This window comes from Pteropus medius, unplaced genomic scaffold, assembly GCF_902729225.1.
Source record: "Pteropus medius unplaced genomic scaffold, Ma_sr-lr_union100, whole genome shotgun sequence".
Taxonomy (NCBI): Eukaryota; Metazoa; Chordata; class Mammalia; order Chiroptera; family Pteropodidae; genus Pteropus; species Pteropus medius.
This window is the reverse complement of record NW_024351729.1, coordinates 10,523,867-10,539,412: the sequence shown is the minus strand read 5'-3', so window position 1 is coordinate 10,539,412 and position 15,546 is coordinate 10,523,867. Positions and strand designations below refer to the sequence as shown.

General features: G+C 41.1%; 1 protein-coding gene and 1 long non-coding RNA gene across 2 annotated transcripts in view; one reads left to right on the top strand and one right to left on the bottom strand.

The window, feature by feature from the left end:
- The window catches only part of KIAA2012 (KIAA2012 ortholog), a 95,543-nt gene that overhangs the window by 42,975 nt on the left and 37,022 nt on the right, over window positions 1–15,546 (bottom strand). The window contains exon 12 of the mRNA XM_039844463.1: window positions 2,839–2,915. Within this exon, the coding sequence (XP_039700397.1) occupies window positions 2,839–2,915 (77 nt within the window). The remainder of the gene's footprint in view (window positions 1–2,838; window positions 2,916–15,546) is intronic.
- LOC120587543 (uncharacterized) lies at window positions 128–3,716 on the top strand. Its single transcript, XR_005648996.1, has 3 exons — window positions 128–212; window positions 1,537–1,640; window positions 2,542–3,716. It is a non-coding gene; the product is annotated as an uncharacterized LOC120587543 (long non-coding RNA).

The window sequence follows — 15,546 nt, the reverse complement described above, 5'->3', positions numbered from 1 at the left end:
TTGTAGTTAGTGCAATTATTTTTAAACTTTTTAAAGAAAGTTTTACTTTTGTCTCCCACAGCATAGATTTGTTAACGTTTCCTCCTAGAATTTTGATTTACAATTTTAAAACTCTTTCTAGGTGCTGGCCACCTGACCCGACCTGAGGCATCTGCACAGAGAGGCCCTGCGGAGGAGGAAAAGCATCTCTGGCGATTTGTGTCAGCACACAGGTAAGACCAGACCTCGGTCTCTGATGGTATTCCAGGAACAATTATCTCTTAATCAAATGAAAGGCCTTAGGAGGAGCCACAAGGCAGAAAGAAAAGTAATGTGAGGGAGAATATCACATTTTGTGAGGAGTTTAAGGACCCGCATTATAAAAAGGGCACCATACCTTTAGGACTCCTGAAGTGGCAATGCTCCATACGCGGCTATTATTAATATGCAAAAATGCCTTCATAAATACTTGATTCTGTTCACAGTGGGGAGGCAGCTCATTTGAAAGAGGAAATGGGAGCTTGGAGTTGAAACGTGTCCGCTTGTCTCCTTTTTCTTTTTTCATCGCTCTTTTCATCTCCACGTTTCCCCTTGCAGTTTTCTTCCCCGTCTATCCCCGACTTTAACCCCCTCCCCCAACTCCTAGAAAGTGGTTGATATCAGTTGCTACTCTTATTTCTATTTATGGATTTACCCCCGAGGGCCTGATCCTCGACCAGGCGTGGAAGGGGTGCCTTAGGAGCTAGTCTCACGGTTTGCCCTCCCGTATACTGGAGGCGAGAGTCCTTATACTTCCTGCTCCCTTTCACGGCGCATACACCTCTTAGGAAACGCGCAGAAGAGGTTTTTAAATCCAACCAGTAGGGGGCATCCGGAGGCAGCCTCTAGAATCCGGTAAATCCATGAACCCAGTCACGTCTGCAAAGCACCGTGTGGCTTTCTTTCTCACCCCAGTGTCAGAAATTGTTTTCCAAATCCAGGTCTGTGACTTCTCCTTAAAGCATAATGATGCCAAAATATTCCACCTTTGAGTTTGTTTCGTCCCCCGCCCCCTCCTCGCACTGTGATAAAAAAAAAAAAAAAAAGTACCAGTATTTTATGTGACTGAACTCTTAATATGGGCAGACCCCAGTGAAAGAGGGGAGGGGGTGAGTCAGTGGTGAATTAACAGAAAGGAAGAGCAGAAACTGCTAATGTTGATAAAGATCAATTTTGAGTGATATCCTAGCTTGTTTCAGAGTGGGCAGGTGACAATGGAAGGAATCCACTGGATTTGCCATCAAGATAGGTAACAAATTTGCTGGGCAGAGATTTGTTTCTAAATCCTTTCCAGATGCTTTTTAGTAAACATGAAATTAGTCATTTACATGGAATAGGTTGAGGAAGTAGTTAAAATTGAAGTCAGTGATTAATCTAACAAGGGCCATTAGCCTCAAGAAGTAAGGGGTTGGGTGAGGCAAGGAAGATCCCTCCATTTCTCTCATCTCACCCCTATTTTCTCTGTTTGGGGGGGTCATGAGGAATCCCTAGACTTTCCTTAAATGGCTTTCCTTTTAGGGGGCTACTTCTAAAGAAAATAAGATGATTGACTTGAATGAACCAACTGGTACCGGTGGGAGCAGCCCCGTTCTTTTCACAAAGGAGGCACTGAAGTTCTCAGGGTAAGCTGGTTTGCCACAGCCTTACAGAGGAACCCAGGATTAGAGTTTAAGACTCTCTGTCTGTTGTTCCTCTTTCTGACTGCAAGGTTTGTAATTCAGTCTAGGACTTAATTTAACATGACTGAGTCACTCTTTTATTGTGGGTGATGTTAGTTCCTGAAATACAGCTACGGAGCTGTGTTTAGGGTACATGAGGTATTTGCAAGGCCTTTGGAACTGTGAAATTGTCAAAATATAGCATATTATAGCTTCCTTAGTCACAGAATCTCTCTCTCTTTAAAAAAAAAAAAAAAGCTTCTAGATCCCTTATAAAGGATGTCTTCAAAGTGGGCATATAAAAAGAAAAAAATGTAAACGTTGATTCTGGTTCCTCAGTAGCAGGAAGGGATGGCTCAGCTGTGTTTTACCTCAGCGGAGGCCTGACCCAGGTCTGGGGTTCTAACTGAGAGTTCAGGCCCTTCCAGCTAGGCACACAGATGAAAAGAAAACTACTTTTATTGTTATTGTTATTTAATGAGTGTGAGGGAAGAGGAGAAAGGCAGGCTGTGGCAGGAAATTAGAGATAAGGGAGAAGTAGAGATGAAGCCTCTTCACTCCCCCATGCTGTCACAGGGCAGGGAGGGACCTGAGTGTGCCCTGGAGCTGTGCTCCTTCAACTTCAGGCTCTCTCAGAGCTGGGGTGCAGCTCCAGGAATCCCCCTGAGTTGTCTCCAAAAAGAATATGAAGACAGTCCCAGTCTCAAAGCTTCAAATTAAGAAACAAACATATATGTTTGTGAACATATGTCCTTGAATCACTAATAGATATTCCTAACCCATCAAGATGAAGCGTTTTTCTTCTTAATTCATGGGATCCTTGCTTTTTTTTTTTTTTTGATTGTTATTTTTCTCTCTCCATTAGGAATGAGAATTGAATGGAAAAAATGGGCTCATTGCTACAGCTTCAATAGATGATACCTTTCCGTGTTCCTTGTTCCCTTTGTGACTTGCAGAAGTCAGAGAAGGCCTATTCAGCTTAAAACATTCCAAGTCTATGAGTTAAGAAACCTCTGTGATTTTATAGTCCATTTACCTCATTTTATTGTTGAGGCAAAAGAGGCCCAGAGAGGTGAAGAATCTCACTCAGGGTCACACAGCAAGCCAGGACAAGAACCCCAAAATTCAGACTCCCCATCAAATGGTCATTCAAAGTCAGTACCTGCTTCTCTGGCCTTTGGGTCAAAGGTGAGGTTTCATTAAGATTCATGTGAAGATCGGTTCCAGATTCAGTGTTTGCTATGGTAGAAATTAGAAAAGAATCAAGATCTAGGTCTCATGAATTTTTATATATACCATATACGTACATACCTAGTTCATTCATATAAGATTATAAACATATACACCTATGGCATTCACATTTACTCACCAGATAATACCTGTAACCACTACAGGCACAGTCTAAAGATCACGTTATATTCAGTGTTAAGACCTTATATTCAAATTTCTATTTTCTTGTTTGGTTGCTCTTTGGAAGAACAAAAGTAAATTCTTTGTGCTACTAAAATTCAGATAGAGCCGAAATTAAAAAGGAAATATTGATGAAAAAATCTGCTGATGCTGTTGAATATAAATTTTGTATGATCATACTTCACTGAAGCAGGAAAATGCTTCTGCAACCTTTCAGACAGAAAGATCAGAGACTTCCTTTTCTCTCATAATGTGGAGGGGCAACAGGCGAGGTGGAACCACGATGCCAAGGTGGAGCTGGAGGGAGGAGACCGATGGAAATCACGGGGGACTAATACCCACCATGGAGCAGGAGCCACACAGACACTGTTGGCGTGTAATCCACATGACTCTTTTCCCTAGTTATGCTATCACTACTCTCTAAAGATGTGGAAACTGAGGCTTGGAAGGTAAAGTCACCTACCCAAGGTTGTATAGCTAGTGAGGTTCTAAGTAAAGATTAGAGTCCAATACTGCCTGAGTCAAATGCCAAACTGCAAAAGGATGGGATTTATTTTGTTTTTCTTTTTTTCCCCCTAAGGAAGTAAATTTAATGTTTATAAAGGAATGTTTATTTGAGGAACAGATTTAGCCAGGCACATGGCTCCTCTGACAAGGATTTTTGTCTTGTGTGTAGGACCAGTGTCCAACAAAAAGTTCTTTCCATACTTGCTACTCTTAAGTAGCTCTTTTAAGAGTCTACAGCCATATGTGATTCTGCATCTTTATCTCTGTGACCTGAAGCCTTCATTCATTCCTAATGAGCTGACCTTTCCTTTTCTGTTGTTTCTCAGCTGTTCTCTTCTAACTTGTTTGAAAATGGCTTCTGCACAGATTTTAAAAATTATTTTTTATTGAAAACAGCTGGGGAAACTGAGGCCCAGAGCGTGGTTTCGTGTGATTGGCTCAAGGCCATACGTTGAAATAGAGCAGGACCAGATCTCCTGACTTAGCATCTCGTATTTTTCCCTCCACATCACACTGCCTCCTGTTAGCCATCTCTCGAGCTTGCCACATCACAGCTGCTTGGCCTCTGGACAAATCCAGCCCAGCAGAGTCGTACTGTGATGAGGTTCACTTCACTGTGGCTTGAAAGGAACCATGGGTCTCTTAGAAATGAAACTTATAAATTCTAATGCATAAGGAAAGTTCTTGCAACACCAGGAGAATGAATCAGTCAGCCAGAGTTCAAGAAATGTAAACACATTTTTAGATAGGAGGCTGAAAAATCGCTTAAGACTTCTCCATCTCTTGGGTCAAGACCCTGGTAATTTACTGAGGTCCAAGCTGTCAAGTAAGAGACACAACTTAAACTGCATTCCTGGGAGATAAAGCAATGAGGGTGGTGAAACTTCCTCTCTGAACAATGTGGGAAGATCTACCCCTGTTATCAAGCTGAAGAAACTGATTCATCGACCAACACAGGCAACTGGCTGTGAACACAGGCTTGGTTCTTTTTCATCATTCTGGAGCTGGTGTGTACAATCGCAGACTACAGACTGCACAATTTCCAGGCCCACCCGAAATTAGGAACTCAGGGGCTTTCTGTGGTGAACATTTCTGCCACTAAAGAGATAAACAGAAAACACATTCCTTCCCTGGCTGCTCACCATCAGGCCTGAGCAGATTTTCAAATGTTAGCATTAATCTAACCACAGGCTTTTAGCAAGAAGATAGCATTGCCATTAGATAATCAGGCAGTTTCAGAGATGACCCTTACTAGTGAGGATCTCCTCTCAAGCCTCTTCTGCCTTCTTCAAGTCATGGGATCCTTCGCCAAACACTCAAAACTTGAAAAGCAGGAAAGAACATCTGATTCTAGCCTGGAAAAGGTGCCTTAAAATTTCCTTCTATTTAAATTTACTGACTGTGCCTAAGTTGTTGTTCATCGTTTTAGATAAAAACAAAATAGTCATATGTTCTCTCACTGTTTCAGAATACTTGTATCCCTTGTTGTAAGATGCTCTGGTGGTCCCCATCCGGTATCAGAATGGAGACCGAACGCTAACAAGTCACCTTATTAGGCTAAGTGGACCATTCGACTCCTTTATAGATGTGTGTTAAGGCTTGGAAAAGAGCATCAGACCCACAGGCTCTAAAGTTGCAAAACATTCTGTGGTCACAAGGGCAGTATCTTTTGGAGGTGCTGGCAGGAGCTTCTCTAAATATGTTTAGGGCCTTTTCCCACACACAGCATTTCTAAGGCATGAGGACCCTTTGGTTGTCAGTATGCTGTCATGAAGCTTCACCCACAACTTTCAGTAGTTCTTCATTGAGGAGGGGATATATCCATTGACAAACAGATCTCAGAAAGCACCTTCGCCTTTTCACAGCTTTGCACATGAACTTGCAGCAGAAACCAATGGAAAGAGGCCTTTGTACTTTCATGATTTTGTATTTTTGGTCAAAAATGGAAAGTGCAAAAGCAAATTCCAGATTATTAAAAAAAGATTCTTCTCAGCATAAACTAAACCATAAAAGGAAGGATAATTCTGGTCCCTTTATATAGCCCTTCTGACCTTTCCTTAAGAATGAGATCTAAAAATACTTTATTTTATATGATATGACTCAAGACGCCTATGACCTATAGAGTGTTTGTTGTATTACAATAAATTTCAAGTCTGCTTGTTTAATGCAGGAGATCAAGACCCAAGATGGCCTTTTGGTATTGTCATTATCAAATTCTTGGGACAAGATTTAAGACCTTGGTAATGCTATACACTTTCTCTTTAAATCTTCCTGGATGAGGAGGATGGTGAGATGGGCATATCAAATAGACCTGAGAAAGTCTCCAAGCTAAAGACAAACCCCAGGGATCTCTATTAAAGGAGCCAAGTAAACGGATCTAGAAGTTATGAGTCAGTCTGAATTTAAATATGGAAATGCCTAGTAAATGCAACGGCAATATTTTTCTTCCAATTTAGAATAACAGTTCTTTTACTTATATCTTTTGAGACCAAGGCTAGCTCAGTCTCAAGGGTCTGGCTTTAGCTTTGGGAACACCAACTTCTCTCAAAAGTTCATAAATTATTTTTTATGGAGAGGCCAAATGGCACATGGCAGTTTACCAAGCCCAAAATAAAAGGCAAGCTAGATGATGGAATTTAAACTTGACTTGTATAGCAAAAACGACAAAAAAATCAGCTACACGAGAAACCCTCCAATCAAGATACATCATAAGATTAATAAGAATACCTGTGGTGAAAGACTGTATGGAAGAAGGGAATTCCAAAAAGAGGCTGAAAGTGGAGCTGCATACAAAGTGGCCAACCAATTCTATTCATGTGAGTCTAAATTCCACAGAAAATACTGTTCTTGATCACTTGCTTGCAAACTCGTCTAGACATCTGGTCTGCCAGCCTCTAATCTTACCCACTTCAATCCATAGCTGTGAGAATCATTTCCCTAAAATAACAATCTGGTTATGTCAATTCTTGCATAAACAGGATCTCATAAGCTTTGAGATAAATTTCTTAGTTGCTGCCTATGGTCCTTCATGATCTAACTCTCGCCTACCCCACAACCTACATTTCTCACCATCTCTTCCCTTATATGTGTCCTGGGGTCCAGGCATTACAAACTAATTACGTTTCTCCCATGCTGCCGTTTTCTCTAACCTTCATATGGTCCCTTTCCCTGGAGCATCCTTTCCTCTTCTCTAATTGGCTAGTTCTTACATATATCCTCAGCTTAAGTGCTTTCTTTCTAAAAGCCTCTTAACCTTCAGGTTAAGTTAGCCTATGCTCAGTCATAGCTGTAAGCATACTCCACTACTGCGGATGACTTTAAGGCATGAACTTTGTCTCTCAACTGTATTCTTGTGCCTGGCACAGTCTTTGGTATTAATAGATGGTCAATTAGTGTTTGTGGAATGAATGAATGAACGAATGAATGAGCAACCTTTATGTGTTCTGCAAAACAGACTCACTAATTCTTTCTATTGGACATATTCCGATGTTGGTGTCTTCATCAATTTTCAAATGAGGAATTGTAGAGCACTAAGACAACAGCAAATGAAAATTCTTAGGCCACAGGGAGATGTGTAAAAGAAGCAACAGAAAAACTAGGAGGAAAAAATATCCTTAAGAAAAACCTCATGCTTTTTTATGGTCTTTTTGATGAGAAGATAACACAAATGTCTAAAGGGTAACGAAATAGAAAACAGTATTTATGAATTACTAGTTAATTACTAGTTAAAAGTTACAATTTTTTTTATCACTCTGACAGAACTAAAGTTAATATTCTAAATTTTTTTATAGGTTGAGAAATATAACTCACACACACACACATTTACATAGACATCTTAAAAACCATAATGGTCCTAAAATGCATTTTGCTGAGTACTGCTTCACTGCTTGAGCACTCCTTGTGCTTACTATACATTAAGTGAACAGCAGATCTTGGCTACTTTGGGAGGGACTCATCTTGAGAATTTCAAGAATCCTTAGATTTGTGAACACTCTAGTGTATATCATATACCCAATAAAACTAAAGTAGAAATAAAAAAAGATGGGGAGTTCTTTAGACTCCTGATGAGTCTATAAATGAGTCTATAATTAAAGGATTAGAGTAATTTATAAAACTATTTTTTAGCAGAGAATCATCAAATTGTTAGGCCACTTCATTTTTATTTCCATCACCAGTTCCAGCAGTTGGCCTTCTTTTAAGGGCTATCAAAAACAAAAGCAAAAACAAAACAAAACAAAACAAAACAAAACAAAACAGAAAAACAACACATACACGTATATATATAAATCAATGTTCTTTTTAAAGAATAACTTCACAAGGGTTATTGCAGATGTTACAATGAATATAAACCACAACCCTGAGATCTGGGTGCTTGGTGGTTAGGTAGGTGCATTCACTAGCTTCGTGATGGTCTTCTGTCTCCCAGCCTCATGCTGTCTATAATTTGACTTCATTCCTCTTTAAAATGGCAAATTGTAGGTGTCCCTGACTTCTGCAGGTCATTTGCAAATAGTTGAAACTGACCTTCAAGTCCCCAAATACCCAAAGTCCACCATATACATAATGTTTTAGAATCCTATCATTTTTATCTGAAAATGTTCATTAAAACCAAATGACCAAAAAGAAAACAAAAAGTCATGAAAGCTCTATGGTAATTTCAATGAATAGATGTTTTAAATTGCTCTTTGAATTCAATTCCAGGAGGTATCAAGTATTTTCAGAGCAATGTTATGTCTGTTTTCTTAAAAACAAGTGGGGGAATGTTAAACACAGAGATATAAGAGTTTTTCATTCAGGTCATTGAGCAAATCAAGGAAACAAATAAGTTTTCTATATTCTAAGCCCTGAAAGAGGTACTCTGTGCTTACAGGGGCAGACCCGCTGAAATGCGTTTTCCTGCAAAGACTGTGTTCTGTATAACTGTGAGTCTCCCAAGTCAACCTTTAAAGAGGCCTGTTTAACCTGTATTGTAGCTGAACTCTTTCATTCATCAAATACGTATGAAACACCTATAGTCAGTGTGTGCCAGTAGTATTCTACCAGGTACTGGTGGTACTCATGGGTCCCTGCCCTTGAAAAGCTTGCAGTCTAATAGGAAAGTCTAGTAAGCAGACAATTCTTTGAGAGAGATGCTGGGATGGTGTATGCACCGGGTATGTGCGAGGATGTGGAAGAGGCCGTTCACCCATTAGGTGGAGAGGATTGGGGGGAGGCACAGAAAAGCTGCCTGGAGGGAGGTCTACTTGAGAACTAAATTGGAAACTCAAGGGTAAGTAGGAGTTAACCATAAAAAGGGGTAAGAGTTGGGGGATGATAGAAAGTAGCACGGTGACTTCCAGGGGGTAGGGGAGAGAGAGAACAGGGAGTTGTTATTTCATGGGTATCAAGTTTCAGTTTTGCAAGATGAAAAGAATTCTGGAGATTGATTGCCCAACAATGTGAATTCACTTCACACTACTGGACTGCACTGTTAAAAATGGTTAAGATGGCGAATTTTATGTTGCGTATTTTACCACAATTTAAAAAATATCAGGGGATAGGAGGAGACGACGAATTGTGCTCTAGGCAGAGGGAACAGTATTTTCAAAAGCTAGAAAATAAGAAAGAGATTTGTATTAGCTTAAGGTCTTTTAGTTACTAGGAATAGAGAAAAGAAGAAATAAACGTTTTCTTTCTCTTTCCTGGATATAGAGCTTGTTATGGGGCAATTCTAAAATAGTCCAAGTTTGTCTTTGGCATTCTACCATTCCCTTTCTGTACTTTCTCCTTCTTCTGTCTCCTTTCCCATATAGCTAATATTCTCTGTTTAATCCAAGCTCTCTGGGTAACCCACCATTCAGGCATGTTTCAACCTTTAAAACTCCACGTACCCCCAAAGCACTCACCTGTGTTTTCCACCCCTATCAGAATTTTTAGTCCCTCAGACTAAAATTTTTAGTCCCTCAGAGCAGCCGTTCTCATCTAGGTTGCAAGAGAACTGCCATCCGATTAAATAAATTTTTACTGACTAGTGTGAATGACTAGTAGCTTCTCAGTATCAATATTTTGAGGGAATACTCTGAATCCAAAGTGAATCTATTATTAGTGAAATTTGAATAGTACAATAGTAGAAGTGAAATTATAACATTTTTGGCCATATTAGGGAGAATATTTTTGGTCTGGAGAGCTACCCTGTAAATAGACCTATCTTACTTGAAAATTTGTTTCAAGAGTTTGGTTCTCTCAAACGATTTCTTCTTCTTTTTCAGCTTCTCCCCTTCTTTTCATATCTCTAAAAGTTGTAGATCACTTTTCACTATTACCCACAAAAGGGTGTCTGATGCTGGTTAAGAGGATTTAGAAGGAGAAAAGAACAACAGAAGGCCGTTTGCTTGTACAGGCCGTTTTTAAGTCAGGAAATGTGCCTATTTAGAGTGACATCACGACTAACCATGCATAGTGGTAAAAATGCAGGTTCATACTGTTCAAATCCCAGCTACATCACTTAGCTGTGTGATCTTTGGGGAAGTCACTTAACTGCTCTGAGCCACATTGTCCTAGATGAAAAATGAAAATAATAGAATTTACCATATATCATTACTGTGAGGATGAAGTGAAATAATGAATGTAAAGCACTCAACACAATGTTTGACATATCTGAGTTAAATAACAATGGTAGCTATCACCACCACCACCACTACCACCACCATCATCATCATCATCATCATCATCATCATCCTTTTACTTCAAGGCTTGTATTTAAAATCTGCTTTTGCTCAGTTCCAACCAGTGAGTGAGAATGAGCAGAACTGACACTAAACTCTTCCCACCATGGTCAGCATGTCCACCCAAGGAGAATGACAGGAAGGGTAATACAGAAAGCCAGGCTCCCAAGTATTTCTCTGCTTACAGATTTTGAGATTGGCAAGCATATGATTGTGCCTTTCCCCGCTCCTAGTTTTGCAGTCCCTGGCAAAAACAATTCCCTCCACCCAGCTCTGGCTCCAACCCTTGATCTGTGGCCTTGCTTCCTGTTACTTTAGCAGGTCCCTCACGCAGGATTCGTTGCTGCCTGCTCCAAAATAAGCAGCAAGGAAGACCACACACATTTCCCTATTAATCAAAGACTATTTTTAGGAGAGAGAGAAAGTAAGTCTCTACATAACCGTCCTTTCCCCTTGGTCTGAAGCAGAAGCAGCAATAGCTGTGGGTAGAGGATGAACTACAAAGTCAGCCTATACTCCTAGTTTTTGCTTACTCCTCCACGAGGGAAACGAAATATAAAAAGAGGCTTGGAAGAGGAAGAACTGGCCTCAGTCCTCCACTTAAAATGTAAGCCCGAGAGTTCTTTTCTCTCAGATAGTTTCCTAGCTTGTGGCTGTGCAGGCTGAGCCGTGCACAGCTCCAGGGGCTCAATTTCCACCTCTTTATAATGTGCAAAGCATGATCTGTGGAACCCACAGGACGTCCCTGCAAATTCTCCTTCCTGGGCCAGTTGAGCACGAGCACTTGGTCTAGGCTGACTTCTCCCCTCCTCCAATATTTGCCCTCAGACCGCAGCACACAGGGCTGCCCCTGAATAACTCATGAGGACACCACATTTTTCATGCTCTCCAAGAAATGAACCTTCTTTTCTACTTATTGCGATGTTGGAGATAAATTGTGTGTTACTGGAGGTCTGTGTATGAAATATGTATGTGAGTCAAATGACATAAAGGAGCAGAAGTGACTTTTTGAGGAAAAGCTAAGCTTTTAGGAGGCATTAATTCTAGACCCTTCCTTTTTGTGGCTGGTATTTGAATTGACAAACTCATAGACTGAAAAACAATAAAGGTTTTACCTAAGTGTCAGAAAGTCTTGTAAAAAGCTGTTTTCCTTACCCCAAGACAGGGGCAAACACAAAATGGATGCCTTGATGCTTAAGCCTTGTAATCATTTGGATGTTTTTGAAAAATTATTAGATACTGTCATGGAGAGAAGGTTGATTTAGGATTTAAAAAGCATTGAAGAAAATACTATTTTTTATTGAAGGTCTTTAAGGACGGAGCCCTGCAGGGACCATGATGCTAAATTTCTGAGACAGGAACTTTTGACAGAGCAAGAACATGAAACAGTTAACGCTTGACACACGCTGTGAGGAGATGCCCAGATTTGAACAGCAGATATGCCTCGGGGCTCAGTGCATGCAGCAATGGCGGGATGACAGACACACGTGAGGAGTCCCAACCTCCAGCTGTAGCGTAAATACAAAGGTTGGACCAGGGGAGACACGAGGGATTCCAGCCCATCTGATTCCAGCCAAAAAGACAGACAGGCTTTTGCACAGCCCTGATGAAATTTTTTTTTTTTTTTTTTTTTTGTGATCTCTTAGTCACTGCGGGTAAGAATTATTCTCTTAGCTGTCCTTGTCAGTCAAAGTGAACACTAGTTAAAACAATGCTGTTTTAATGGCTGAAGAGAATCAGGATGACAGACCAGAGAAAGTCAGTTAAGGGAAAGGTAATAGTACAGAGGTCAGCTGGGTGGATCCAAAATGAAAAAATAGTTTTAATGGAAAATTTAGTGTGTGTGTGTGTGTGTGTGTGTGTGTGTGTGTGTGTGTGTGTGTGTGTGAGAGAGAGAGAAGAGAGGGAGGGAGAGGGAGAGGGAGAGGGATGAGATATCAAGGAGGGAAAAGTCAGAGGAAATCATAGAAAATTCAAACTGGAAAAGATTTCAGGTTGTTTTTCTAACTGCCCACTCAAACTCATTTCAAAATACATATATGTATATAATTATGCTTCATTGTCTCTTTTCTGATAATAACTATACTGGAGAGGTTGCCAAAAATGAATGTTTGGATTTTTGATTTGCTAAAGTGTGGTGGGGCTTGGAAAAACCTGCTCCTTGGTGCTTCCCCACCTCAGTGTGCACACACGCAGCCACATGCACGCACATAACTTAGGCTGAATAGGGTAACTTGGGATTCTGAGCACCAACACTGGAGAGAGGAAAAAGCCATAATTAGTGTTAATTGTTGACCCTACAGTTCAAGAATTGATGCTCTGGAGAATGGGAAATGAGAACAAACATTAATTATTGAGTAAGGGACCTTGGAGACAGACACTCCGGATTAAAAGGAGAGAGATAAATTGCATAATGAATGTTAATTTTCCCTCAAAGAATTGAGTGCTCAGTGGTTGGAAAGGAAAAAGAGACTAAAACAATCATGAAAGGGAAACCTCAGTGTGTGTCGGGGTGAGAGGGTACAGGAGGGTTATACAAACACTTTCCATCACTGCTTACCACCGTGTCCTTTGCCTCACTCACAGCTCCCAAGAAATTTGCTATCAGAGTATTACTTAGAACTCTTATTACTCAGTTCTCTGCTAGAAGCTCAACCACTTCCCCGAGAGCACATAAACCAGAGAACAGCCACATTGCATTACTGACAAGCTTAGAGGCACACTACACTGGAATTTATTTTTTATGTGTGCTGGTGGGAATTTGACTTAAAATGAGCAAGGTGGCTGGAGCAGATTGCCATGTAGGAGAGGGTTGTGACTCAGGCTCCAGGGCCTTAATTATTGTTTTATCTTAATTAAAATACACGACACACACACACACACACACTCTCTCTCTCTTTCTCTCTCTCTCTCTCTCTCTCCCCACCGCCCCCCCCCAAAGTAGTCCTCTTAACTAAAAGTGAAAACAGAAGAAGGTAATTTGAATAGAAAATTAGAGATGAGAATTGTAGCTGATTTTGTAAAGAGGCTCTACAAATAGGCTCGTCCCTGGCCTCTCTGATTCAGAGTGCTGGCTGAGATCCCCACATCTAGTGGGCGGCCCTGGGGATCTTCCCTTTGTAGCGTCTCCTGTGTCTGCTCACTGCCCTCATCAGCTGTTGCCTGGATGATTCTGAGTGCTCAGCCTTTTCTCTTGCCCGTTCCTACATGCTGGCACACACATGTTGGGTTGTATGACATCTGCCTCAAACATCTGTGATGCCTTGTTGCCTAAAGGCAGCATTTCAACTCTATCCTGGCACAAGAAACCTTCCCCGGTCTGGCCCTAGCCTGCCTTTCGGTCCCACATCCCACCATGAAGTCCGTCTCAGTCCATTCTCTTTTCCCCATCTCTTCTTTTTTGTTCACGCTGCTCCCTCAGCTGGTTGTCTTTCCCTTCTCTCTGTTTATCCATTTCTACTATTTCTCAAAGGTCAGTGCTGATGGGGATTCTCTGCAAAAACTCCTCCTGGTCCCCTAGGTTAGGATTAATTGCTCCTTCCTCGAATACTCCTGCTTGTGTTGTTTAGGCCTCTATTACAGCATTCATTTCATTCTGCCTTGTGGTGGAGTTAGTTGCTTGTGAATCTGTTCTCACGTGGACTGTGAGGTCCTTGAGGGCAGTAGCCACAAGGCTCAGTGCTGAGCCTTGGGGAGTGGAGTGAGGAGGTGTTCAGTACATTCTATCAAAGGAGTAACACACGTAATGGGTCTTCCCTCTTTTAGGTCCATGATATTTTATATCAGAATTTCGCTTAATACTTTATAAGATGTACTGCAAGTATGATCTGGTTTGACTATCACAAAGCACTATGAACTAGGATGGCAGAAATTATTATAGCTGCATTATATTCGGAAAAGAAAATGGTAAGCTGCTGTGACAAAGAGGCTCCAAAAGGTCAAGATTTATGTCCCTTTCACTTAAGAGTCCAGAGGGAGGTGGGCAGACCAGGGTGGCTCTGCACCATGAAGTTATCTGAGCACGGGGGTTCTTTACATCTTGTAGCTCCATCAGCCCATAGAGCATTGCTCTCTTCCACCTGATTGAAGCTGTTTCACCACCACAACCAAGTCCAGGGAGAAAGAGAAGGGCAAGTATTTCTCTTTTTAGGAAATAACCTGGAAGTTGCACACGTAACTTCCAGTCACGTTTCACTAGCCCAAACAGAGTCACATGGCCATACCAGTTTCAATGGGAGGCTGGGAGGTATAATTTCTAGCTAGTCAGCCAGCGTTCAGCGAAATTGAAAGTGGGAGGTTCTATTAATAAAAGTTATAATGGAAGCATGGGCACTGGGGAACAAAGAAAGTCTCTGCTCCTCACAGTTTCAACCAGTATTTATGGGCACTGTTCTGGGAGTACCTACCATATTCTCTGGGATATTCAGAAGTAGATGAGGGGAATCTACCTATAGGAATTCAAACTCTTGGAGAGGAAAAAAGAAAAGATGTAAAAAAAGGTAGAGGAAGTGAAGAAGTGCTTGGTGAGAGGTTTAAACAGTAAGAATTGGTAGAACCTAAGGAAGTTGCAATCACTGTGGGTTGAGGTGGCTGGGTAAGGCATTGCAACGAAGATGGGGCTTCAGCTAGTCTTTGAAGCCTGGAAACTTGGACAAGAAGGACTAGAGGCAGTATGATTTAGTGGAAAGAGCTTTGACCTAAGTAGGTGCAGGAAGATCTGGGTTTGAGCTTTAGATTCGCCACATAGAAGATATGTGACTTTGGACAAATCATCATATCTCTCTGGGCCTTAGTTTCCTTATCCATAAAATGAGAGGATTTTCAAACTGTTATAGCTCTAGTGGCTCTGCATATCCCACCACCACCCACACGCACTACCACCTAGGAACCATCTTAGGAGGAGAAGAATTAGGTGGACTGTGGAGACGTTGGGGTGGGGACACGGTCAAACCATCTCCACTTCAGTTGGGCAGCTCTGCTTTTATGTTTTATCTTGGAGTCCTTGGCAAGTCCATTTGATAAAATGCTTCCTCTGCTTAAACACTGATGCCTACATACTCTCTCAACTCTAGTGTTTTCTGAAACAGAACAAATGCAAGGAAGATAGAATTCTTTGCTTCACAGGTGCTATAAAAAATATGTGTCATCATATGCAAAAAATAAACAGAAATATTCTTCAACCTCTCGTATCAAACTTTTTTCTTGAAAAAAGAATTTCTAGCGGATTCAGAGAAAACTATTATTCTTGA